The sequence below is a fragment of the Guillardia theta genome, assembly GCF_000315625.1.
Source record: "Guillardia theta CCMP2712 unplaced genomic scaffold GUITHscaffold_11, whole genome shotgun sequence".
NCBI lineage: Eukaryota > Cryptophyceae > Pyrenomonadales > Geminigeraceae > Guillardia > Guillardia theta.
The window spans coordinates 262,933-285,529 of record NW_005434663.1 but is presented as its reverse complement, the minus strand read 5'-3'; the positions used below and the strand labels follow the sequence as shown (position 1 = coordinate 285,529).

At 54.3% G+C, this 22,597-nt stretch overlaps 4 protein-coding genes across 4 annotated transcripts; 1 reads left to right on the top strand and 3 right to left on the bottom strand.

The window, feature by feature from the left end:
- Window positions 1-113: 113 nt before the first annotated feature.
- GUITHDRAFT_102701 (hypothetical protein) lies at window positions 114-6,055 on the bottom strand (the record flags this gene model as incomplete). Its single annotated transcript, XM_005838357.1, has 38 exons — window positions 114-194; window positions 242-361; window positions 410-451; window positions 593-664; window positions 907-1,044; window positions 1,088-1,187; window positions 1,234-1,265; window positions 1,314-1,410; window positions 1,465-1,535; window positions 1,582-1,674; window positions 1,724-1,786; window positions 1,832-1,912; window positions 1,965-2,015; window positions 2,072-2,131; window positions 2,180-2,258; window positions 2,308-2,381; window positions 2,428-2,521; window positions 2,566-2,660; window positions 2,705-2,815; window positions 2,868-2,998; window positions 3,521-3,575; window positions 3,618-3,665; window positions 3,718-3,796; window positions 3,844-3,956; window positions 4,006-4,061; window positions 4,124-4,178; window positions 4,234-4,307; window positions 4,359-4,441; window positions 4,486-4,565; window positions 4,615-4,687; window positions 4,738-4,797; window positions 4,843-4,922; window positions 4,979-5,054; window positions 5,105-5,154; window positions 5,232-5,462; window positions 5,717-5,769; window positions 5,824-5,880; window positions 5,998-6,055. The coding sequence occupies 38 exons, from the start codon at window positions 6,053-6,055 to the stop codon at window positions 114-116; spliced, it is 3,066 nt and encodes a 1,021-aa protein (XP_005838414.1).
- A 938-nt stretch (window positions 6,056-6,993) lies between these two features.
- Window positions 6,994-8,768, bottom strand: GUITHDRAFT_102700 (hypothetical protein; the record flags this gene model as incomplete). The annotated part of the gene is made up of 13 exons (XM_005838356.1): window positions 6,994-7,015; window positions 7,129-7,255; window positions 7,301-7,373; window positions 7,421-7,606; window positions 7,657-7,751; window positions 7,804-7,852; window positions 7,895-7,957; window positions 8,008-8,176; window positions 8,218-8,350; window positions 8,394-8,434; window positions 8,486-8,512; window positions 8,559-8,602; window positions 8,646-8,768. 13 exons carry the CDS (start codon window positions 8,766-8,768, stop codon window positions 6,994-6,996), a joined length of 1,152 nt encoding a protein of 383 aa, XP_005838413.1.
- A 1,778-nt stretch (window positions 8,769-10,546) lies between these two features.
- On the top strand, window positions 10,547-13,885 carry GUITHDRAFT_102699 (hypothetical protein; the record flags this gene model as incomplete). The annotated part of the gene is made up of 16 exons (XM_005838355.1): window positions 10,547-10,723; window positions 10,772-10,870; window positions 10,914-11,006; window positions 11,059-11,178; window positions 11,225-11,295; window positions 11,554-11,674; window positions 11,718-11,743; window positions 11,787-11,829; window positions 12,025-12,092; window positions 12,244-12,276; window positions 12,326-12,455; window positions 12,511-12,560; window positions 12,606-12,696; window positions 13,219-13,296; window positions 13,462-13,743; window positions 13,787-13,885. The coding sequence occupies 16 exons, from the start codon at window positions 10,547-10,549 to the stop codon at window positions 13,883-13,885; spliced, it is 1,581 nt and encodes a 526-aa protein (XP_005838412.1).
- A 1,604-nt stretch (window positions 13,886-15,489) lies between these two features.
- Window positions 15,490-20,036, bottom strand: GUITHDRAFT_134365 (hypothetical protein; the record flags this gene model as incomplete). The annotated part of the gene is made up of 13 exons (XM_005838354.1): window positions 15,490-15,569; window positions 15,621-15,654; window positions 15,735-15,808; window positions 15,857-16,045; window positions 16,099-16,150; window positions 16,269-16,499; window positions 16,544-18,803; window positions 18,845-18,921; window positions 18,943-19,083; window positions 19,129-19,408; window positions 19,464-19,525; window positions 19,589-19,623; window positions 19,664-20,036. 13 exons carry the CDS (start codon window positions 20,034-20,036, stop codon window positions 15,490-15,492), a joined length of 3,888 nt encoding a protein of 1,295 aa, XP_005838411.1.
- Window positions 20,037-22,597: the final 2,561 nt, after the last annotated feature.

Sequence of the window (22,597 nt, the reverse complement as noted above, 5' to 3'; positions counted from 1 at the left end):
GGAGAGGGATAAAGCAAGAAGAGACGGAAATGATGTAGCATCAGAACCATGATTGCAGACAAAGAGGTTGTGGTACGACTACCTTCAGTCGTATAGGGCATAATCACGTTTATCTACTTGCGCTTGCCTCCTCCTGGTGTCAGAAACCTCCCCAGGTCCTTGAGGTTCGAGCGGATCCGGTTGCCAGATGTAGCCTGCTGTTGTTGAATCGTCAGGAGCAACACGAGCAGGAGCCGCTGACCTCCGAGCTCTCGAGGCTGTTGGTGGAGGAGTCAGAGAAGGAGGAGGTGCCATTGGACGGGGCGATGGCGGAGAGAGGAGTACTGGACGAGCTTTGCGAGGGCTGCTCATCCTTCTTTTGCTGGCAAGGAGTGAGATCGCTCGAGCATGACGCGCATGGTTGCCTCACCTGCAAGTGGTCGCGAAGGAGGGTGCTGCCCTCCTTGGTAGCCTATGTCTTGCGTCAGCTACAGGTCGATAGAGAGAAACGAAGAAGAGGGAGGATTGGAGAGGAGAGGAGAGGAGAGGAGGAAGAGAAAAGAGGAGAGAAGAGGAGGGAGGAGGAGGAGGACAAGGAGGAGGCGTCAGCCACCTGCTTCTTGATCACGAATTTGCCGCTCTTGGGCATGGTGTTGATCATCTGTGCGATAGAGTCGTCGGAGTCCTGCATGCTTCATCAGCAGGGCGATAGAACGCAGAACAAGCCCTTGCCCCTTGCGCGTTCTTCGGAGCTGCGCGAGAGTTGAAGGAGGAGGGAGGTTGTTTGAGAGGCGCCTGCTCATGCTGTCGCTGCTCTGGTCTTGCTGCTGCGTTCTCCTTGGACTGGTTCGGCTGTTGATTTGGGTCAAGGAGAGAAGAGAGAGGTCTTGAGGGGAGGAGGTGGAGGAAAGGAGGGTGGTCACTCACTGCATTCTGCGATCGAGCGTCGTTGGCAGGTTTGTGTGGAGCTGCTTTTCCTTTCTTTCTGGCCTCGACCTGTTTGTCGCGCTCTGCCATCTGCTTGATGAAGGCCTCCCGCCGGCTTCGAATCCTCTCCTCCTCTTCCTGTGAGAAGATGAGCGAGAGCAGGAGGGTTTCAGCACCTGACCTTCTTCCTGACGTTCTCGTTGTACGCTTCCTTGAAGGCTTGCGCGAATTGATGGATCTGCGTGAGAAACTCGTCTGGCTTGAGATCTTCTTCCCCGAACCTGGCGACCTCCGTCAGCTCTCTTCGCGTCTAACCGCACCTCTCACGTCTTTGAGACTTCCTTGTACAAGCTCAGCGCCTGTGGCAACGTCATCGAGGTGAAGCGGCAGCGCCTGCTCATGCTCACGTCCTTCTTGTTCTGCTCCAGCACCTCCATGTCGTTGTACGCGGTGTGGTAGAACTGCTCGAGCTTCGCTCCGCACGGGTCGTTCTTGGCGTTGCTCCTGGCAGGGAAGTGAGGGCAGAGGTCGAAGCACACAAGGAGAAGGAGCTGCTACTTGTAGTAGGGACGATTCATCTCCTCGTAAATGAACTTGATCTCCCTCTTGAACTTGCTAATCTCCTCCACCTGATGCCATTCAAAGGAGCACAACAGTCTCCTCCTCATCACACACCACATTCTCCGAGACTTTTGCTCCAATCTCGACGTTGCTGAGCTCTTGCGGAAAGTCTAACAGGCTCTTGTTCTCCCGCTCTATGAAACTCACCTACACGCAGCAGCGTTCACGTCCAATCCTCTCCCTCGTTCTCACGCACGAGATAGTGGAGCAACGTGCTCTTGTTGTCGGTCGTCTTGGTGTCCGCAAGTTTGGTGAGGACCTGCAGCGAGTGAGGAGCCTGATTCCTTGGACGAGCTCCTCGCACCTCCAGCTTGAACCCGTACGCTCCTCCTCGCGGTCCCGTCCCATTCAGGTAGTTGCCAATGGCAAGAATCAGCTCGAAGACCTGCGGGTGGCTGAGCGGCAGTTGCAGCAGCAGTGGTCTCCTCTCTTGTCACCTTGACAAGCTTCGAACAGCGCTTGATATCATGAAGAGCGTAGTTGAGGACCTGCCTGGGGTGAGCGGAGGAGGAGGAGCAGAAGGAGGAGCAGAGTCTTGCGCTACCTCCACGTTCTCCGATAGGTCATGCAACCTTGCGTTGAATTCGAGGATGAACACGAAGCACTGGAAGCCGCCTCAGCACGCTCAGGCTCCTGCACGCCTGCCGCTCACCTGCAGACGAGGCTTGAGGCGAGGGATGCAGAGGAGCTCGAAGAGGAAGCGCTCGGCCGTTCCCAGCTCTTCCTTGGGCCTGTCCAGCTGGAAGGTGAATTGAGAGGGAACAAATGAAGCAGACAGACCCGGTGTAGGACTGCAGGGCCGCGACCTCCTGGTCTGTGGGCAGCAGCCTCATCAGCTGCACCACGAAGTTCGGCTGCCACAGTGTGAGTTGTTGCCCTCCTCCTCCTCCTCTTGTTCACCTGCAGCGTCCTCGTGTCGAGCGCCATGATGGCTCTCCTGAACTCCTCGTGGGGGATCTTGAGGTGGGACAGCAGAACTCCGATGGTCTGCGATCTGCTCCCTGTCAGTCGCGGCAGCTCCTTGCTGGCTCCTCCTACCTGTTGGCGCTCAACAGGATGACCACTCTCTTCTTGCGGAGCCCTGATGCTACGGTCATGAAGCAAGACAGAAGGGCCAGAGCCTCACCGCCTGGCTGTCCTAGTGCTGCATCCTCTCCTTCCTGCGCCTCGTCCTGACCAAGTCGATCACGCTCTCCCCTCTCCGGCATGGTTGACTTGCCGCGTTCGTCTCCTTCGCCAGAGTCTTCGCCGCAAACAAGTTCTCCAACTCATCCTTGTCGATCTTGACCTGCACGCGAATCTCTCAGAAGAGATAAGCTGCACAAGTTTCGGTCCTTCACCTCGTCATCCTTCATGTTCTCCCAGATGGTGTCCTTGACTTTCCTCTCGTTCACTTTGATCCAGTGCACTTGCTTCAGCTTCTTCACAGGCTGCTGCTTCTTCTTCGCTGGCATCCCCGCGACCGCTGGCGCTGCAGCTCCCAACAGGACTTGGCCAGGAGGAGGAGGAGGACCTGGAGGCCCTCCTTTGCCAGGTGGAGGAGGTGGAGGAGGAGGCCCGCCACCTTGAAAGAGTCAGAGGTGACTTAGCTGACAACAAGGATGGACCAGGAGGAGGCGGGGGGGGCGGAGGGCCTTGGCCGCCAGGAGGAGGTGGTGGAGGTGGTGGCGGAGGCCCGCCTCCTGGCGGAGGAGGTGGAGGTGGTGGTGCTCCAGACAGGCCTGGAGGAGGAGGAGGGGGTGGAGGAGGCGGCCCGCTGGCTCCTCCTGCAGGAGCGGGTGGAGGTGGAGGGGCAGGAGGGGCGGGGGGAGCAGGAGGGGCAGGAGGAGCAGGAGTCTTGGCATCTGACAGCTGGAGTGAGGCTAGGAAGAGAAGTTCGTATCCTCGTCACCTTGTTGTTGTGCTGGACCTGGTGCTGGTTGACCTGGGGGAGCTCAGGTTGTATTCGAACGTCATCGAACTTGTCAACCTGCCGGGAGCCTTGCAGCTGGACCCGAGAAGCCTCCGAGTTTGACGAAGGCCTCGAGAGTTTCTTGCAGGAGATGCGCCTGGACGGGCTCAGCTGGAGGGTGTCAAGTGCCGACACTCACCTGGCCACAACCAAACACGAGAGGCTCAGCGAGGTCCGAGCTGAGAACCTGAATTTGACTGCGTCATGTCGCTCCGTCCCTGCCCAGCTGCTTGACTTACGATCACGCCATTGGGGTCTCGAGGAACAGGAAAGGCCTTCAACCCAGAGGCAAACTTAAGGGTGTAGAGGGTCTTGTAGCTGACGAACAACTGTAAACATACCCTCTATTCCATCGTTTCATTCACCTCGGTTTCTTGGCCACAAGGAGCATCTCCTTTGTGAGAATCAAGGAGACAAGCATGTCTGCCTCGTTGTCCTGCGTGGCTCGAAGCTGTGCAACAAAACTTGCCGCTCCTCTCTGTATCGCCCAACGATCAGGCAGAGGAGACGATGGGAAGTGTTCGTACCTGCACGAACTTGTCTCGCAGTGTGCTTGTATCAGCTGGGATACTTGTTCTCGATTCTTGGAGACGAGAGCGGAGGTGTGATGTCAGAAGGCTGACAAGAGGAATGTTGTGAAGCTACCTTTCACTATGGTCGATTGCGTCTCTTTCAGCTTAGCCAGAGCATCTTCAGGAACCTGACGGACAGCAAAGGATAACCATGCAGCTCTGTGCCACCTGCTATTTCTTCACCTTGGTTTCGTTGATCCCTGTGATACCAGCTGCTACAGCATACGGTGCAGTCTTAGATTCTTCCGCGCTAGGGTCTGAAAGTGAAGAGCACATTAGACCCGCCACTTTTTTTAGCCGCAGCCTACCTAGAGAGCCGTCCGTTGCTCCGGAAGCTTTTGGCATGCCCTCTGTCTGCTTGTCTCCTTCAGGAGCCACAGCAGGCTTGGAGCTAAAGCTTCGTTGAGACTTCAACCATGAAGTTCAGATCAGGACCTTAACTGGCTGTCTTCAGCGAGCTGGAGATCTGGAAGGTTCTCAGGGTGCGACGGTGGTGGTGCCAACGTTGCAAGATTCTACGCATGACGTTCATCAGGAAAAGTTCTGGTTAGAGCCAAGACTGACCGCATCCTCCTCGTCATCTGCTGGGGGTTCCCAAGCTGGCGCGTTGTCGTAGTAGACCTCGGGTTCTGGCGGGCTGGATGAGGGAGGTGAGCTGCGAGGGAGCAGGGATGTGGTCGCTCATACGGGGCGATGGAGCCGGGAGGAGCAGACACTTCGCTTCCTTGCTTGGTTACGGGGATGCTGCTGGTGGGAACGTCAACGAAGGGCTCGACTTGCTTCAGGGTATACCTCGCTACGATCCTCTGCGGTTCTGGTTGTGCATATGCTGAATATCGGTCTTGATACATTGTATATGACGGTATTTGCATCTTGAAGACCCGACTCAGATTAGATATGATTACACGGCGAAAGCATGTGCTTTTACCTGTTCCAGCACTGAGCGTTGCTCATGAATAGTATGCTCAAGCTGTTGTTGAAATTCGCGTTGAATAGGAGGCGAACTGTAAGCTCAGGTTCAATGGACTTTCTCGTCTGACGAATGACTGCTCACTGGTGCGCCGCTGGTTGAGCTTGATAAGGGATCGGAGCGAACGCGCCGAGCTGCAGCAAACAGAGACGTCAGCGTTGTAAGAAGCGCTCCAAAGTAAGAGAAGACAAATAGAGCCCTCTTATTTTACCTCAGGGGGCTTGAATGGCACTGGTGCATTGTGACCGCCTGCCCCGACTGGTAGGAAGTTGTTGGCAAAGGTTTGATATCCTGGCGCTCCATAGGAACTGTGCGGAACAGGAGCAGGAGGTGGAGCGGGAGCAGCAGCAGGCGCAGGAGCAGCAGCAGGCTGTGTGGGCTTCAGGGGGATCCGTTGATGGACGGTCTTCTCGGGGATGAGGTGGATTACTTCGTCGCATTCCTGCACCAGTCAGGGTCAAGAGGCTCGCTCCGATGTTCTATTGTCCTCAACTCTGAGATCTCTACTCTACTGTACGGATCTCTTCCTTCCCTCCAACCTTCGTGCTCCGGGTGACTGATCGACTCCTACAGTCGACAATTCTAGTTCCTTGAATGTGAGCGGAACGTCGCGCTACGTCATGCCATGAGCAAAGTTTGCTTCTTGCTCCCTCGTTCTTCAGCAGAATTCCAAGATGGGCGATGAATTCAGCTAACAAAACTTGTTCTTGCCTCCTGATCTCGCCTCTCCGCCTTTCCTCCATCATCAACTGCGGTCGCCTCTTTTTCAAATTCTCTTCACTTAGTTCTCTTCCTCCTCTCACTCAAGTCTTTCTTGTCGTCCAGGTCCCTTTCCTTGGCCACTTCCTCCTGGACTGCCCCTACAGCACCAGAAATATTTACCTCTGCTACTGCTACAGCTGCTGCTGCTGCTGCTGCTGCTCCACCACCCGTTGCCCATTCTCCTTCACTCCTCCTCCTCCTCCTCCTCCTCTCACCTGACATATCTTTCGGTCGCACTTGCGGCAGAACCATTCCGCCATGTACTCTTCGCATACTGAACACAACTCCATCGCCAGCACCGACCCTGCGTCCCACCCCCTCCACCCTTCGTATACTGTCACTACCCACTTTGGAAGCAAAATTCCGATCAAAGGACCCTGATTTTCAAATATATACCCACCTTTACATATGCATATACCTCTGAAAACTACCCGTCTGTGAAATACCCTACCTATGAAACAGACCCACCCTCAATTATTTTCAAAAGTCAGACTACCCCCACCGTCCTGTTCAACAATCATCTGTCTGAAAGAATTTGAAAGAAAAAAGAATCACCCTACCACCTCAGCTGACAATTTTTACCACCCCCATACTCATGTACCCCTGTCTACGTATTTCAATTCCATTAGAATATACCCGGTCCAAGGAAAGGAACATCCACCCCTACCCTTTTGACGACTAAAATCTCCCCGACAATGATGTCGGGCATTTTGATTGGGACGTCATGGAGATCCTGAAGGATGGCGAGAGGAGGGAGAGGAGGAGGAGGAGGAGGAGGAGGAGGAGGAGCAGGGGGCAAGGAGGGGAAGGATGGACAGAAGTGACTTGTGGGACAGAGAATGAAGGGACGAACTCGCAACCAGACAAATAGCAGACACGATGGTCAGGCATTATCTGTGCTGGTACAACCAGAGCACTTGTCATCTATCACTGGGGATTCCAGGTCAGCTTCGAGAGGTCTAAGGTGCACATGTCGATCTTCAGCTAAATCCCAATATATAGCTGTTGGAAGAACTCAATCGAGAGCTGCGTGAAGCAAGTGCAAACCTCCCAGTTTCATCCACCCAAGCAGTATCTCTCTCGAGCCTGCCCGTAGCCGGCGAAATAATGCCTGGAGGTCCTCGTGACAGAACAACTACAAGCCATCAAACCTCGACTCGCGCAAATAAGGAGGAATACCTCAACGGTGGCAGGCAAGGAAGTGAGTCGTTTCAGTCGACCTTGGTTCCCTTCCTAATGAATCACGAGTCAACACAACGAGGAGCATCACGTAGCAGGCTACTTGAAGAATCCCTCGCAGAAAGAGTGAAGCTCGAGAGCTCTCGTGAAAGACCCAGCAGTCATACTTGTGCCCCGCATTGAGCTCCGATGACTTCTGATCCAGGTGCAGCCGTACTCTGCTCCAGATGGAAGATATAGCCTCATCATAGAGGTTTTCTAGCACTCCCACTCCGCCGATGTCTTGCATCTCATCTTCGATTACTTGTCATTCAACTCGAAGTGCAAGGGCAGGCTCACCGTTGAAGGTTTGTATCTTCATCAAGATGTCCTCGCGGTTAGTTAGCAAAGTGTTGTCGCCAAGGGCTGAGTACTGATGCAAGATTCAACAACCCCTTGAAATGAGTTCGGGTTCCTCACCAACGCAACTAAGACCCGCTGCAGCAAGACTTTCGTCGGAAGGGTGTCAAAGGAAAACTCTCCAAAAGGCCCAACAGCCTTGGCGGAGTTGACTATGAACTCGAAGACTCGCCAACAAAGCAACAGGACAGCTTCCTTGTATCTCTTTGTTGGCGAGAACATCACCTCGCATACGCGTGCGAATTGCTGCACATGTGAGAGCATCTCAGGCATTGAAGCCGCATACGATGAGTCACCATTGTCCGCTCGATCTCATGGAGGGAAAGTTTGCGCTGCTGGGGGTGAGCTCGACTCTGCTGTTCGATGATGAAGGCTCCAGAACAGATGCAAGCTGCCACAAGCAAGATATCCTCACGCTGATGATGAGAAGCTCAAGACATCACCATAAATCAAATCCTTAGCGGATTGAGAGATGGACTTTCCCCACACGTTCTGAGTTCCAAGGTCAGCGGGAGCCGAAGGGAAAGAGGTCACCTCTATGTACTTCCCCTGGTGGACCATGTGAAGTGCAAAACGAGAGTCCAGGCAGCAGAGCAGCTAACGGCACAGGAGTCAGAACACAGCCAGAGCCGAGCTCACAACACCACCTTCTGCATGGCCAAATGCAGTATGTCTTGACGGCCTGTAGAGGCGGCTACAGCAGGATGTGCAGCAGTGCAAGTGGAGTCGAGACTGAAGGCATCATGTAGATCAGTATCCGTGTGAAGTTCCATGAGGACAAGGTCAAAGATCTTCTCCCCAGTCCTTCTACTGACCCTGCGGCCTGTCACATCCATGAACCCTTGCCGATGACTTACCTTTCTCCACAGAACGAAAGCATCCCTAAAAGTACTCGTGCCACGTACGCCTTGCACTTTTCTCCCTCCTTGTCACGAAACTGATCCAATTCGAACATGATCCCGGCGAATTGCTCCTGGGAGTTGCTGGTGACTGTGTGGGTCCCCAATGAGGGAAAGAATCACGTCAACTAGACCAGTCTTGTATACTTGGAAGGAATTCGTTTCAGATCTCCAACTAGGAGAGCAGAGCCATCAACGAAGGAGACGTTGCAAAGCATAATTGTACCTTTTTGAAACATGCTTCTTAAATTTCCTGTCATTCGTCAACAAAACATTTCTTCTGAACACTTGAAGTGCACCTTGTACACTTTTCTAAAACCTTGTTTGCCCTTTCTCTGATAGCCTGAGGAAGATCAAAACTTCATATATAATCATCCGACATTCACCGGATCTCCGTGGACAAGTTGAGCAAACGCAACGGACAGTAGAACTCGCGCTGGTCGCTGAAACCGCGTGAGATCACTTGGATACACATGCAGCATCCATTCTTTCGCTGCTCTGCTGATCATGTCTTGAAGCTTTCCATCTGAATTTAGTCTCTCAAAACAGGATCCGTTAGTTTAATACATCAACCTTCTTCCACAGCAATGCTCAGCCAACATGGTACCAAGTCATCCAAATAACTGGTATCTTGTTCCATGGATACAAGTATTATCCTGATAAGAATTCAAGTAATTTGAGGAAAGAAGACGAAACCATCTTCACTTGAATATCTGTTGTTTCATGTGGATAGATACATTCTTCTCGAGGTTCCAGCTCAATGTCTTTGCTACCTCGTTAAGGTATGCTGCAATTTAACTTGTTATCTCCTCAAACAAAGTTGAACACCTCTACGTTTGCGAAGAAAGATTTCGTTCTTGTACAGCTCGCTTACACAACGCATGGAGTGCTCGAGAGATTTCACGTCCGGTATGATTCTGCGGCGATATCAACGACTGTGAAAGCAGCCAGCAACAGTTGCCTTGTTAAACACATGGAGATGCACAGCAACGCTCTCTCTGTCAAGGATTTCTCAAACGATCTTGCATTCACAATGCTGCAGGCGAGACGAATCAACTCCAGAACCGCGTGGATCAGCTGAATTCCCTTCAGTTTCAAATCACCTCTACCACTGATCGCCTACCTCTCGAACAACCGACCCCGCATCAGATGTCTTGGCTCCGCCAGCTTGCTTCGGGTATATTACTCTCAGTATAGAGGCAAGTAGCCCTGTAAAACCATCCGCATGTCAGCCGTCGCCCCCTTGCTGAATGAGAATTTCCTTCTAGGAAAACGCCGGATACTACTTCACGACGATCCGAAAGATACGCTTCAAGTTCCTTGACTGCTTTCGGAGACGAGTCACAGTCAATCACATCACTACAAGGAAGTAAAATTCCTGTGTTTATCTTGCTCTTCATGCTCACGCTCGCTTCTCCAAGCTCGCTAGCTCGTTTTAACTCAGCCATCTCGCCCGCCGACGATGGAGGATAAGAATCTGCGGCGATGTCATTCGCATGTCATGCTATGTCAGGTCACCTTGTTCGTGCGACAACAACATGTCATGTCCACCTCGCAGCCTCGCAACCTGCTGGTTCCAACCGGGAGACGAGAGCCGGGGCAGAAGCAAGGATCTGCTTCTATCCAACCGCAAACATGTCCTGAAGCAAGCAGAGCCCTGAAAACTCTCTCCCTCATGCACCTGCTTCGTCCTCTCTCCTCCTCCTCCTCCTCCTCCTCCTCCGCTCGTCCCCCCTCCTCCTACGCTCAGTAGCACCGCCAGGATCGCCATGAGGCGCATCGCGGCGGGTCTGAGGCGGGTTGGGAGAGATCATGGCTTGAGGTTTTAACCAGGTAGGGAGGGAAGACAGCGACGAAGGAGAAGGAGAAGAAGGAGAAGAAGACGACAGAGGAGAAGGAAGAGGAGGAGGAGAAGGAGTAGAAGGAGGAGGAGGAGGAGGAGGAGGAGGAGGAGTTGGTGGTGGTGGTGGTGGAGACGCAGGAGAAGCAGAGAGGGGAGAGGAGAGGAGAGGAGAGGAGAGGATAGAGAAGAGAAGCGCTTGAGTGAGTATCACTGAGATGAAGAGCAAAAGAGCCGCTGATGGAGAGTGAGGGACTTTTGATTTGGATCAGCATGAGATGTGGAGCGAGATTGAGCAGAGCATGTGAGATAACCAGGAGGGACTAGATCGTGAGAGCCACAAACGTCCCGATGATCGTTCGGGTGAGAGGACGACATTTCTTCGTGCTTCCCCTCCTCTCCTCCTTCTGCACCTGCCTGCCCTGCAGCTTGAAGCAGCAGGGCGCAATGCTCTTGAGAGGTGGGAGCTCCGGCATGAACGATATTGGAGCCATCGAGGCCGGTTCCGTCTTCTCCACCATGGCGAATCCGCAGTTCGCTCAGATCAAAGCATTTGTTCCCAAGGAAGCACCACATCGCGGGACTGTGGGCAGGAAGAACAGCACGGATCTGCACGTGAGCAAGGTTTGCCTTCCTCCTGCCCTGCACTCTTTCACTCGCTTCCTCTGCCAGTCTCAAGAGATCGTCGATCTCGGGAAGTACGCCTGGTTCTACCCCGACCCTCCGTGGGGGCGAAAGAACGTTTTCAGGCCCGGCTCCATGTTCCTGCAGGTGCTGCAGCAGAGGCTGGGCTTAGAGCTCACGAGGGTGGCAGGTGTGGGACGGGACAGTGTGGCTGGCGATGATGTACATAGCCTTCAACGTCCCCTTTCGAGCCGCAGGCTTCACCATGGACGACTGGGACGAGGTTGGAGAGGAGGACGAGGAGGAGGAGGGAGGAGGTGACGAGGGACTTGCAGGACCACTGCTCGCTGCCCAAGAACATGCTAGCAGAGAACCTGGCGAGGCCTCTGAGGTCGATCGTCGACTTGATCTTCCTCACCGACATCATCTTCTCCATGCACACAGCCTTCTATCAGGTCGATGCTCGGCCCCCTCCTCCCCTCGCTCACGCTCCTGCTACAGTACCGCGGCAACGGACGACTTGACCTTGTCGACGACCTGCCGACCATTCGAAATCGATACTTGAGCAGCTGGTATTCGCGCCTCCTACTCCTCCTTCTCCTCCTCTCCCTCCTCCTCTCCCTCCTCCTCTCCCTCCTCCTCTCCCTCCTCCTCTCCCTCCTCCTCTCCCTCCTCCTCTCCCTCCTCCTCTCCCTCCTCCTCTCCCTCCTCCTCCCCCTCCTCCTCTCCCTCCTCCTCTCCCTCCTCCTCCTCCTCCTCCTCTCCCTCCTCCTCTCCCTCCTCCTCTCCCTCCTCCTCCTCCCCCTCCCTGTTGACCACAAGACCTGCAGGGCGTTTGTGTGGGATGTTTGCGGCATCTTCCCGCTCAAGGCGATGGCTTGCCTCATCTCGTATCTGATCCCGGGAAGCATCCCCTTCATCTGGGACAACAAGGTCATCAACCTGTTCAAGGTCCTCCCGTCTCGCCCGACTCCTCCAGCTGACAGCCCGGCAGGCCTTTAGGATGGCGAAGCTCTTCAGGTGAGGGTCCAGCTCTCCCCCAGCAGCTGAGCGTCACACCAAGGCTGCATCACATCTACCGCATCGCCAACTTCATCGCCTACAAGGTCACGTGGCTGACGTCGTTGCCCGACTGATTAAGTCCTCCACCAGTTCCCGGACAAATCGAGACTGTTCAACCTCTCGCTGCTCCTTGGGCAGGTGTCAGCATCCTTCGTCCCGCTGCTGTCCTCCTCTCCCATCTTTCTCTCTTGCCCCTCCTCCCACTCCCACTCCCTCCTTGTGTCGTTACAAGCGAACAGATGCTGTTTACCGGACACGTGCTTGCTTGCGCTTGGTACTTCGTTGGACAACTAGACAGGCTAAATGGGTGAGTGAAAGTCAAAGACGAGAAAGTGAGAGAAAGCGAAGAAGGGGAGGGGAGATGGACAGGCGAGAAGTCATGAAGAGAAGCGGGGGGGGGGGGGAGGAGGAGGAGGAAGTTAAGAGAAGAGCAGGTGGGTTGTGAGGCACACAAGAAGGGACGAGTCCTGTTTATCCAAGTATGTCAAGAGGTACAAGCGAATGAGCCCAGGAAGCAAAGGAGTTCACTCGTGCCCTCAGCTTCTACTTCATCTACGCAACCATCACGACCGTGGGGTATGGAGATGTAGCAGGCAAGCAGCTGAAGCAAGTCTATCTCTGTCTCACTATCAGTCTTTCAGGTTTGAACGCAGCTGAGAGGATATTTTGTGTGAGTTTGTACACGCAAGAAGAACGAACATGAAGGTTGAGATGCTGTCGCTCAGATCGGCCTGATGGTTCTTGGCGGCTTCTTGTTCGGACATCTTATCGGAAGGTTTTCAATGTTTCGTTTCTCCTTCCACGTCACCTGAGTTGACAGCGTTCCTGCCATCATCGATCGGCGATCGGAGGCAGGAGCAAGATACCTGGAGCTTGAGAACCGTTTGAAGGAGTACATGAAGGACAAGCAGGTGCAACCAAGTCTCCTCCACCACCTCCACCACCTCCTCCTCCTCCTTTCTCTGACACTTCTCTCTCTTCATCCCGTCTAATCTCCTTGTGCGCTTGCAGGTTCCAGCAGCCCTTCAAGCGAGAATCATGCAATTCTTTGAGTACAGATACCCTGAGAGACGGTCCTTCGACGGTGAGAATCCTCCTCCTCTCTTCCTCTCATCCCCCTTCCTGCTTTCTCGCGCTGCTCTTCCTCTTTGACTTCCCATCATCTTCTTCTCTTCTCTCCACTCCCTCTGACCTCGAGAAGGCTACAAGATCATCCAAGATCTCCCGCTCAGCATGCAGAAGGCAGCTCTGCTCGCGTCTCTCCTCCTCTCACTCTCAACAGGATCTCGCAGCTCACGTGCATCGCAACCTCGTCACGGCCTGTCCCATCCTAAAGCGCTGCTCGGCTGGAACTACTGGAGAGATCTGTCTGCTCCTGCGAAAGGCGAGCGAGGAGAGAAGAGGAGGGGAGGGGGGCTGAGGTTTCCCCACAGACCTTCGCAGCTGAAGGTGACGTCATTACCATCGAGGGAACTCCTTCCAACGGCCTCTGCTTTGTGAAGAGCGGGCAGGTGAACGCCGTCCCTTCTCCCCTCCTCTCCCTCTCCTCTCCTTATCTTATGCTTAAGCTATCCTTCGCATCCTTATCTTCTTCCTCCTCCTCTCCCCTGCTATCTCTTCTGTCCTCAGCCTCCTCTCGTGCTCTTCCTTGTTCACTTGACGCGACTTGCTTGCAGGTTCTCCTCAGCAGGGGTTGGGAGTCCGAGAGCGTGCTGGGGCCGGGAGGAGTTTTCGGGGAGAACTGCGTCAACGGGGGGGACGGGACCCTGAAGCAGAGCCACACGGCAACAGCCCTGGAGCCGGTAGAGCTCTACATCCTCCTCCGACCCGACCTCGAGGACCTGGTTGCCAACCGCCCCGACTTCATCCCGACCTACGACCTCGACTCGTGGGAGCAGGTCAAGCGCAACCTCCTCTCCCGGCGAGAGACCCGGCTGGGACTGGACAAGCTGCGACAGGTGGGCTCGTCCTCCAGCTGCAGCGAGAGCTGACGCCGAGCAGGTGCTGGGAGACTTGGGGGAGCTGAGGGAACAGATCCGTGATCTGACGAGAGACCAGCAAACTCGGCTGGAGAGGCATCGGGGGAATGAGGGGAGGTAGAAGTGCAAGAGGCGTTCATATGAGATGATGAATGGCGTCGATGACCTCGCTAATGGTGTGCGACGTTTGACCGACCCCCTGGCAAAGCTCCTCCTGCCACCCACGTCACCAGCCGGAGGTTTCTCCTCCTCCCTGCCTGCAAGTCCTTGTCCAGCTCGAGGAAGCCCAGCAGGAAATCTCCATCCTGTCCGTCCGTCAGCCCCTCCGCCTCCTCACCCGCTAGCTCTCACCAGGATCGCAGTGGCTCGGCAGGAAGAGCTCCGGAACCTCCGATGCCTTCGCACAGTCAGACGAAGGAGCGTCACTGGTCCTCTCTCACGAGTGGCCCAGCAGAGGTCTTGTCCTCGCATGCTCTTGCATGCGCTCCTGCAGTCGAAGGAGGCAGTTGACTGCCTGCCCTCCTCTCAGCCCCATCACCAGCCCCAGTGATCCCTGCGCAGCTCCGTCAGCCCCGGCGCTCGCTCCTCCCGCAAGTTCCTGCAGGCTGCAGCAGAGAGCGACGGGGGAGGACAAGTTGAGAGTGTCCTGCGGGAAGGTGAGCAGGGAGGGGACGCATGAGCTCAAGACCTCAAAGAGGCTGAGGCGATCGGCAGACGCGAGCATCGCCTTCTTCGACATGCGGAAGTCTCGGAGGTTCCAAAACCTGCAGAGCATGAGCGACAGCGTTGCAGTGAGTCAAGTCAACTTGTTGTCAAGGCTCATCTCGCAGCAGCTCCGAAGGTTTCCCCCAGCAAACCCGTTCTCGCTCCCCTCCACCTAGTCACTCGTCACAATCCTCTTCCTCCTCCTCCTCCTCCTCCTCCTCCTCCTCCTCCTCCTCCTCCTCCTCCTCTCCTCCTCCTCCCCCTCACCTCCCCTGATCCACGGTGCCAGAAAAGCTGACCGTTCCCATCCGTTCCTAGCAGACCCTTGCCCTGTCCCCATAGGGTTGAGCTCACGGCCATGCGTGACCTGGGGAAGGGACGTCAGACAAGCCTCCTGCTCCTCCTCTCCTCCTGCTCCTCTTCTCCTCCTGCTCCTCTTCTCCTCCTGCTCCTCTTCTCCTCCTGCTCCTCTTCTCCTCCTGCTCCTCTTCTCCTCCTGCTCCTCTGCTCTCATCACCTCACGTCCCCCCATAGTCGGACGCAACTCAGCTCGCGTTTGTACGAGAACTGGAGCATCGCGCCATCGCAGAGGGAGGTGGCAAAAACCTGCAAGCCCGTCAGTCAGAGCGGAGGAGTCGACGGGGAGACCGTGTAGTAGATCTCCGACAGGTCCGAGTCACCACGAATCTGAAGGCGAGGAGTGAGAGGGCGATCGGAACGATTTTGACACTCACAAGGATTTGAAGCGCGTCGAAGCCCTTGAGGTTGACAGGGAGAAGCTTGACAAAGGTGCATGTCAGGTTCCAGGCAGCAAGCTCAGGCAGGAATCATAACACCCCAAACATGTTGCGATATGCTGCAGGAACAGTTGTACGCAGCTCAAACTGCTTCACAGGACGTCACAAGAAGAAAGCGAAATGATGACAACACACATCGTCTTTTGTATCCTTCATGTAGACTTGAGCATCTTTATCAAGAGGCAATTGTATGTAGATGGTACGCTTGAATGATGTCAGTCGATCAAAATCCTTCACACCACTGCTGTGATTCACCGGCCAACGATCTGAATCTGCTTCTGCAAACTTCAACTCGATCTCCTCCTGATCAAGGGGCATCATCTCCAGCAACGTATTCCCTTGCCCTTTCCTCACCTCGCTCGCTCTGAAAGCATTCACGGAAGGCTCCCTGTGGCAGAGCTGAAAACTCCACTTGTATCTCTCCTGCATGTCTCGACCTCACGGAGAGCACACGGGGCCCTGGCGTACCTTCACTTCACTTTGAGATGCTTTCGCGTGAATAGCAATGTAGACTGGCTTCAGCTTGGTGCCTTCCGGTGGACCTGTTAACGTGGGCGGGTCATGTAAGGACACTACGAGAAGCTTTTGACCTTCGTCGCTGCCCCAAGCATGATAGTCAACCATGGCAAAGTGAACGCCCTCGGAAGTCTCTTTCCAGAACTCACAACCCCCAGACGTGGGAGTGAATTTGAAAGTGAAGTTGTCAATGGTGGGTAGGAAACCATTCCCGACAAGAAGATCGATGGCGCAGTCCTCGAGCTTCAAAGCTTGAGGAGATTCTAGCAAGGGCACATCAGAAGGAACAAGCAACTAGCAGACCCGACGTCTTCACCTGTACAGACTCGGACTTCTAGCCGAGCAAAATACCCCCTCGTCGCTCTCATCTGATCAAGGTTGTGAACCAAGAAAACACCCCTACCAATACCCATCACTTACATTTTGCATCATGAACAAATGTGAGTATTCAGGTGTTGATTTCAGTTCAGTGACCCCTGAAATCACCTGCCACGAGAAGACTGGAAACGCAATCCTCCAAGTGCTGAAACTGTCAACACAGTCGCCGACAGCCAGGTGAAATCCGTTGGACGTCAAACTCGTGATCAAGAAACGTGCAGTCTTGCTAAGCAACCGCCTGAACCGAGTCTTGTTGCAACTCCTCTCCTTCTTTTCCAATCTCACACGGCTGAACTCATAAAGGGTCCAAGTCTCTCCTGTCGCAACCGCCAGGCAGCTCTGCCAGCTCTGGTCATCCCACCAAGTTCACAGTCTCGTTTTACCTGATACTGACAGATGGCGCGACAAGCGTTCCTGGTTGAGATGGAGGCAACCAAAACAAGTTCGGGAGCTCCCGATTTCTGAACAATACGCCATATGAGCAACCTAGAGTTGACCTTGCTCTCCCTTCTTCTCCTCTTCAAGTTGGTCTCGTTGCCCGTCGGACTTTCATCACCTACACCTTGGTCTTCATTGTCTGAATCAGAACTCCTCTCCGACTCGTTTTCATTCAAGCTTGCTGATCTCTTTTCAAACAAGGATGTACTTTCAACCTCGCGCTGAGCTTTGGACACAAGAGAAATCTCAGGTCCAGTCCCGACACAAACGAGAACTTCATCTTCAAGTGTACGGTAAAGAGCAAGAGCATGGATCCGCTCGTTCTCGCCAATGTGCTGAACATGCACTGTAGACCAGGAAACATGGTCGATCAGTCGCAGCTCACAACACATCACCTTGTTCTCAGGTTCCTCTTCTGCTCCGCAGACTTTGCGGCTGTAGTTACAACCAACAATCACAAGCTTGGCGTCAGGGTGCCACACAACACGTGCAGGCATGAAATTGTCCTCAAGCTTCGACTCCGACTCAGTATGTTCCGATTCCAAAGCAAGCGGGATAGTTTTCACGTCTAACTTCTCACAACGATCAATAGAGACCAACTTCAGTTGCCCGTCCACCACTATCGCCATCCCAAGTGGACAGGCATCGCAGATAAAGGGAGCCGCGTGGGAGATACCGCCGGGCTGAAACCCGATCCTCTGAAACTGCAAGGAGGCACGAGAAGGCGTCACCAGGAAGGCTACATCTTCCACAAGGGCGATCAGCGATGGACCAGCGTAGGAAGTGATACTGACAAAGGTGATCGGAGACTCAGCAAGTCTTCGGGTTGTGCCAAGCCCGACAAGAGGGAGAGACAGAGCATTCAAAGTGAAGATGATCACTTTTCCGTTCCTCAAGCCGACAACCAGGAAAACGCCACCAGCAGGTTCGGGGAGGATGCCGAAAGATTGAGGAACGCTACCAGAGAGATCACTGCCTGAGTAGATCCCAAGGTCGATGCTTTGAGCCAACTCAACTTCCCTCTTCTCTTCCCCGAGGGAATAGATCTTAATCTTGCCTGCCCTCGCCTTGAGAGCATCAGCATAAGTTCCGATGATTGAGATCTTTCGTGTTTCGCTACCGTGGGCTCCTAAGCTTGTCATGGCCATGCAAGAAACTTCTTCGCTGCTCCTGAAGCTCGTGATCTCTCCTCTGATCTGAAACTCTCCAGCACTGCCTTGATCTCTTGTGGTGTCGAGAATGTGGATGCTGGTCCCTCCACAGGTGCAGCACATGACGAGGTTCCCCAGAGAGGCAGAGACGCTGATCTTTGTGCTCTCTGCGGGTCTCCAGACTGCTCTCTCTGGCTGCGAGCAAGGAATGACGTCGAGATCCATGCTGTCCAAGACGGGTTGCTGGATGACTATGACCTCCTCGTCCGACACTTGAATGAGATGTCCGTCTGAGTTCGCTGCAGCATGCAAAGTGAGTGCAGTGGGGTTGAGTCCGAGGTCATCCGTTACATCGCTCAGCTCAGAACCAACTGTGAGAACTCTGCAGCCAGTAGTGAAGGCCATGAAGAGGAACGATTGATCGTGCTTCTGCTCAAATGTGATGGTGTACAACCCAACGATGCCATCGCACAAGCCTTTCTCTGACCGGACGTGAGTTTCTACAGGCAAACCGTACCTGAGCCGCCGAATGCTTGCATGCTTTCCCGTACCAGAGCAGACTAAGACATCGAATTCGTCTCCCCCGTTGACATTTTTGTCCGACAGAACGGTGAAATCTGTCGTGACTCCGAGCATGGTAAGTCTTTCGAGAGTCTCGATCTCGATCTCATTCCCATTCAGCCTCATCATCATTACTGCACTGTCTCCATTGTCGCCGTTTACTAGAAACCTTCTGTAGCCTCCCTGCCCCAGGATACTAACAATGTTGCTAGGAACTATGGGTGAATCGATACTCCCGAGCAATTTGACTTCGAACGATGCTTTTTGAAATATTTCAGCAACCCAAATCTTCCCTTCCTCTGTACTTATCAAGATAATTTCCCTTTGCTTGATATTTCCGTGATGTTCCTTACAATCAGCGACATGTATGCACGTGACAAGTGTGTTTGGCCCGCCTAACTCATTCAATGGTGGAATCCGTCTTTCAGAAAGTGAAATTTCCATGTCAGTCGCCAACATCCCCTCACTCCCTATGTTTGGATAGTTTGACGCACTGTGTACAAGCGTCAAGAAGACCTCAGACTAGACCTATACCTTGAAGTGTCAAGCAGAAGAATCCCTCCTTCCCCTCCCAGCAGAATTTGATCTGAAGCGGACACGCTCGAAACAAACTGAGCAAACATACATCAGACCTGCGATACAACACGAAGCAAGGACACCGTCGTCAGGCAAAACTGAGTGTTAAAAGATCGCATGAGGAAGCAGGTTCTAGATTCCAGGTTTGCTTTGAACAATAACACCGAGGAAAAACCTCCTTTCCCCTTACGCAAGACCTGCAAACTCAATCATCCGCGAAGTGAAGATGATCTCATGCATACAAGAGCTGCAAAATGAAGAATGTTATCTCCTGACTCATCGTTGTGCGTGAACTGAAGATCAGCGATCGCTCCCAACTTGCCACCAGGGACTGGAATGACTTTTGCTACAAGTTGCTGTACAACCGCGTCCATTTCTGCGTCGAAGATCTGTCCCTTGTTTTCCAACCGCTTAGACAGAGGCAGTATGCACATCCTGTCCTCCAGCGCTGAGATTACCACAGCTGAGCCTGTTGGGGCCACAGAGATCCGATGTCCGTATGCCCTGTGCTCCTCGAAGTCGCTGCTGCTAGATTCAAGGGAAGTGACGAGCGGAAGTAGTCAGAGAAGCCACGAACCTCATGTCGACCCACAGGCTCTTCGACTTGGCCGCTCGGGGTAAGAAGACCTCGTTCACCTTCTGAAAGTGACATCGTGCGAGATCCACGTGCAGCACGAGCAATCGTCCGGAGTCGGAGGTTACCAGGACCAGGTCTTGACCGGAGTCCATGCCTAGCCCTGAGAGTCAACGCATTGGACATGCAAAGAGCTTGGAAACCTTGAAATGCGTCCGGAAGACGCGCTGAAGTGACATGCTCAACAGATATCGCCTGTCTCACCACCATCAGTTCGATATCCTCCCGAGCTATAAAGTCATAGTTGTGAACCTTGAGATCCCAGATAGTTCCGAACACGTTCTCGTCGAAGAGATGAATCAACTCGTGAGCTGAGTCTTTTATAACTTCCAGGCAGCTCTCTTTGGATGAAACCACCAAGTGGACCGCTTTCTGCCCTGCTTCCTTGCTCCTCACTACAGTCGAAGCTTTTCGGACAGGGGATTTCATGATGGTCCGAAAGTACATGACGTTGTCGGATGCTTCGTCAGGAGACGCAATCTGTTGGTTTGGTGCACCATCCACCTCGATCTCCATCTCTTGTCGACCTCCTGCCGGGTTTGATCCCCACTTGCACAAATTTTCCACTCCTTTCTGTTGACCTCCGCTTACTCACTCCTACTCCTCCTCCACAACTGTGTCTCCTCTTGTATCTCGTACTGTGTCTCGTCCCGTGTCTTGGCGTGTCTCTCTCCTATCCCTCCCTCAGATCTCTCCTCCCCCTCCACCTTCTCTTCCGCTCCTCTCCTCCCCCTCCCCTCGCTTTCGCATCGCCACCTCCCGCCTTTGCTGCAAATTTACAACCCCCCTAGCTACGTGATGAAAGACAGCAATCATCTACTACCCCTTTTATTAGTCGACCAAAGGACAGCAGATCCATTTCAGTCGGACGCCGGACCGTCGGACGTCAAACTGGGAAGTCGCACGTACTCGCCCTCCCTCCTCCCTCCCGTCTACTTCCCCCTCCCTCCTCCCTCCCCTCTACTTCCCCTCCCTCCTCCCTCCCCTCTACTTCCCCTCCCTCCTCCCTCCCCTCTACTTCCCCTCCCTCCTCCCTCCCCTCTACTTCCCCTCCCTCCTCCCTCCCCTCTACTTCCCCTCCCTCCTCCCTCCCCTCGGCGGCTCTAGGCTGGTCCGCCTTACACTTCCCTTCCCTCAACTTCACTCTGCTCTGCTAGGAGGCAAACTTGATCTGAGCTTTCTGGGCGGCGATCATAGGGGAGTAGCTGGACTCAGAGTGCGCGGTTCCTACGGTGGAGGCTGTTCTAGCCATGCGGGAGAAGATCTGACGCTTAAAGCGAGTCAGCGAGTTCGGATGAGAGGCAGCGAAGCAACTCACGTTCGTCCTCGCCCTTGAAGCCTTGCGGGGAGCTCGAGGCTGAGCCGGCAGGCGGAGGTCGGCGATGAGATTTCCTCCTTGGGCCCTGAAAGACTCCGCAAAGTCTTCCAGACTGCTCACGTCCAGCAGCGACCCGTCGGATGCCTGCTCCTCTCCTCCTGCTCCGATCATCTCGACCTCGCGGAGCCTGAGCCCGAGAGCCAGGATGTAGGTGAGAGAGTCGGGGGTGATGCGAGGGCAGAGCGAGAGATTGAGGCGGGAGAGGAGGCGGCAGAAGTCGAGGAGGTGAAAGACGCCCTCGTCTCCCACCATGGTGGAGGAAAAGTTGACAAGCTCTAGAGTCGGCGTCCTGCTGGCGAGCAGCACGACTCCTTCATCCGTGATCCTCCTACAGTGCGCAAAGCTGATGCTCTTGAGGGGGCAGGACGCGCCTGCAAGCGACCTCAAAGCCTCCGTTCCCACGTTGCAGAAGTCCATAGCCAGCGAGGTGAGGTGCTGGAAGCGGTCGAGCTGTAAGGAGCCTGCTGGGGTGAGGGAGGAGGACTGGTAGAAGACACCGTCGTCGATCCGCTCGCAACCAGAGACGTCCAGGTGCCTTAGCTTGCGGGCGCTGAGAACAAGAACCAGCGACATGTTGGATACGGTACTGAGATAGGCGGCAGAGAACCTCTCAAGGTCAGGAAGTTCCGCTGCTGAGAGGACAGTCGCGTCCGAGACTCTGTCTGAAGTGTCGGAGATGTTGAGAACTCTGAGCCTCTGGCAGCACTTTGTGACGTAGAACAAGGAGTAGTCAGTGAGATGGGGAGATCTCTCAACCTCGAGCTCCTGCAGCACGTCGCCATGCAGCTCCGCGAGGTTCCGAAGAAACTCGTCCGTGACTCCACTGCAGGAGTTGAGAGAGACTCGCACTAGGTGACCGCAGAAACACACGCTCATGCCTTGCAGCACACAAGTCGAAACCTGCATGCGATCGAGCTCGATGCAAACAAGTTTCCTCTCGTTCATGAAGAAGTCCAAGGACTTTCCCAGGCTCTTCGACGCGCTGTCGTTCATATTGATCTTGTAGGAGAAGACCTCCTCGAGTAATTTGTTCATCACTTGCTCCACAACCTCCTCCGCAACCTTCTCTACCATGGCCGCGCTGTTCAGCATCGCAGACTCGATCAAGTTCTTGGCGTTTTCCGTGACCTTGTCAACAAAGTTTGAAAAGAAGGCGCCCTTGCCCTTCTTCTGCTTGGGGTTGCCGTCTTCGTCATCCCCCTCCTCATCTTCAACGTCTTCCTCTTCCTGCTTCTGTTTCTGACGCTTCTTTGACTTCTTCTTCTGCCCTCTGCTCATCAGCGTCGACCTAGAGATCAGCGACACTCTCGCGCAGAGCTCGCCGATGACGCCTTCCTCGAAGACAGGCTCCGTGTGTCCACGAGGAATGTGCCGCTGCTCGAAGATGGCGCCGAGCTGGGGGATGGCGGCAGGATACTGGTTCTTGGGGAGGTCGCGGAGGTAGCGGACGGGGGAGAGGAGCTTGTAGTAACGGATCTCTCCGTCTCGCTCGTAGTAGGTCGGGTAGGCGAGGAGGCTGTTGGCTACGGTTGCTGTTCCCTTGCCCTTGAGGCTGAGCTTGAGGGAGACGACGAGGCCCGGGAGCTGCGTCATGTCGATGCGACGAGCAGTCGCGATCATCTCCGCCACCTCGTTCACCTCCCGCAGCTCGTAGAAAAAGACCGTCTGCCACTCGGGGGTCCTCGTCTGCTCACCCGTC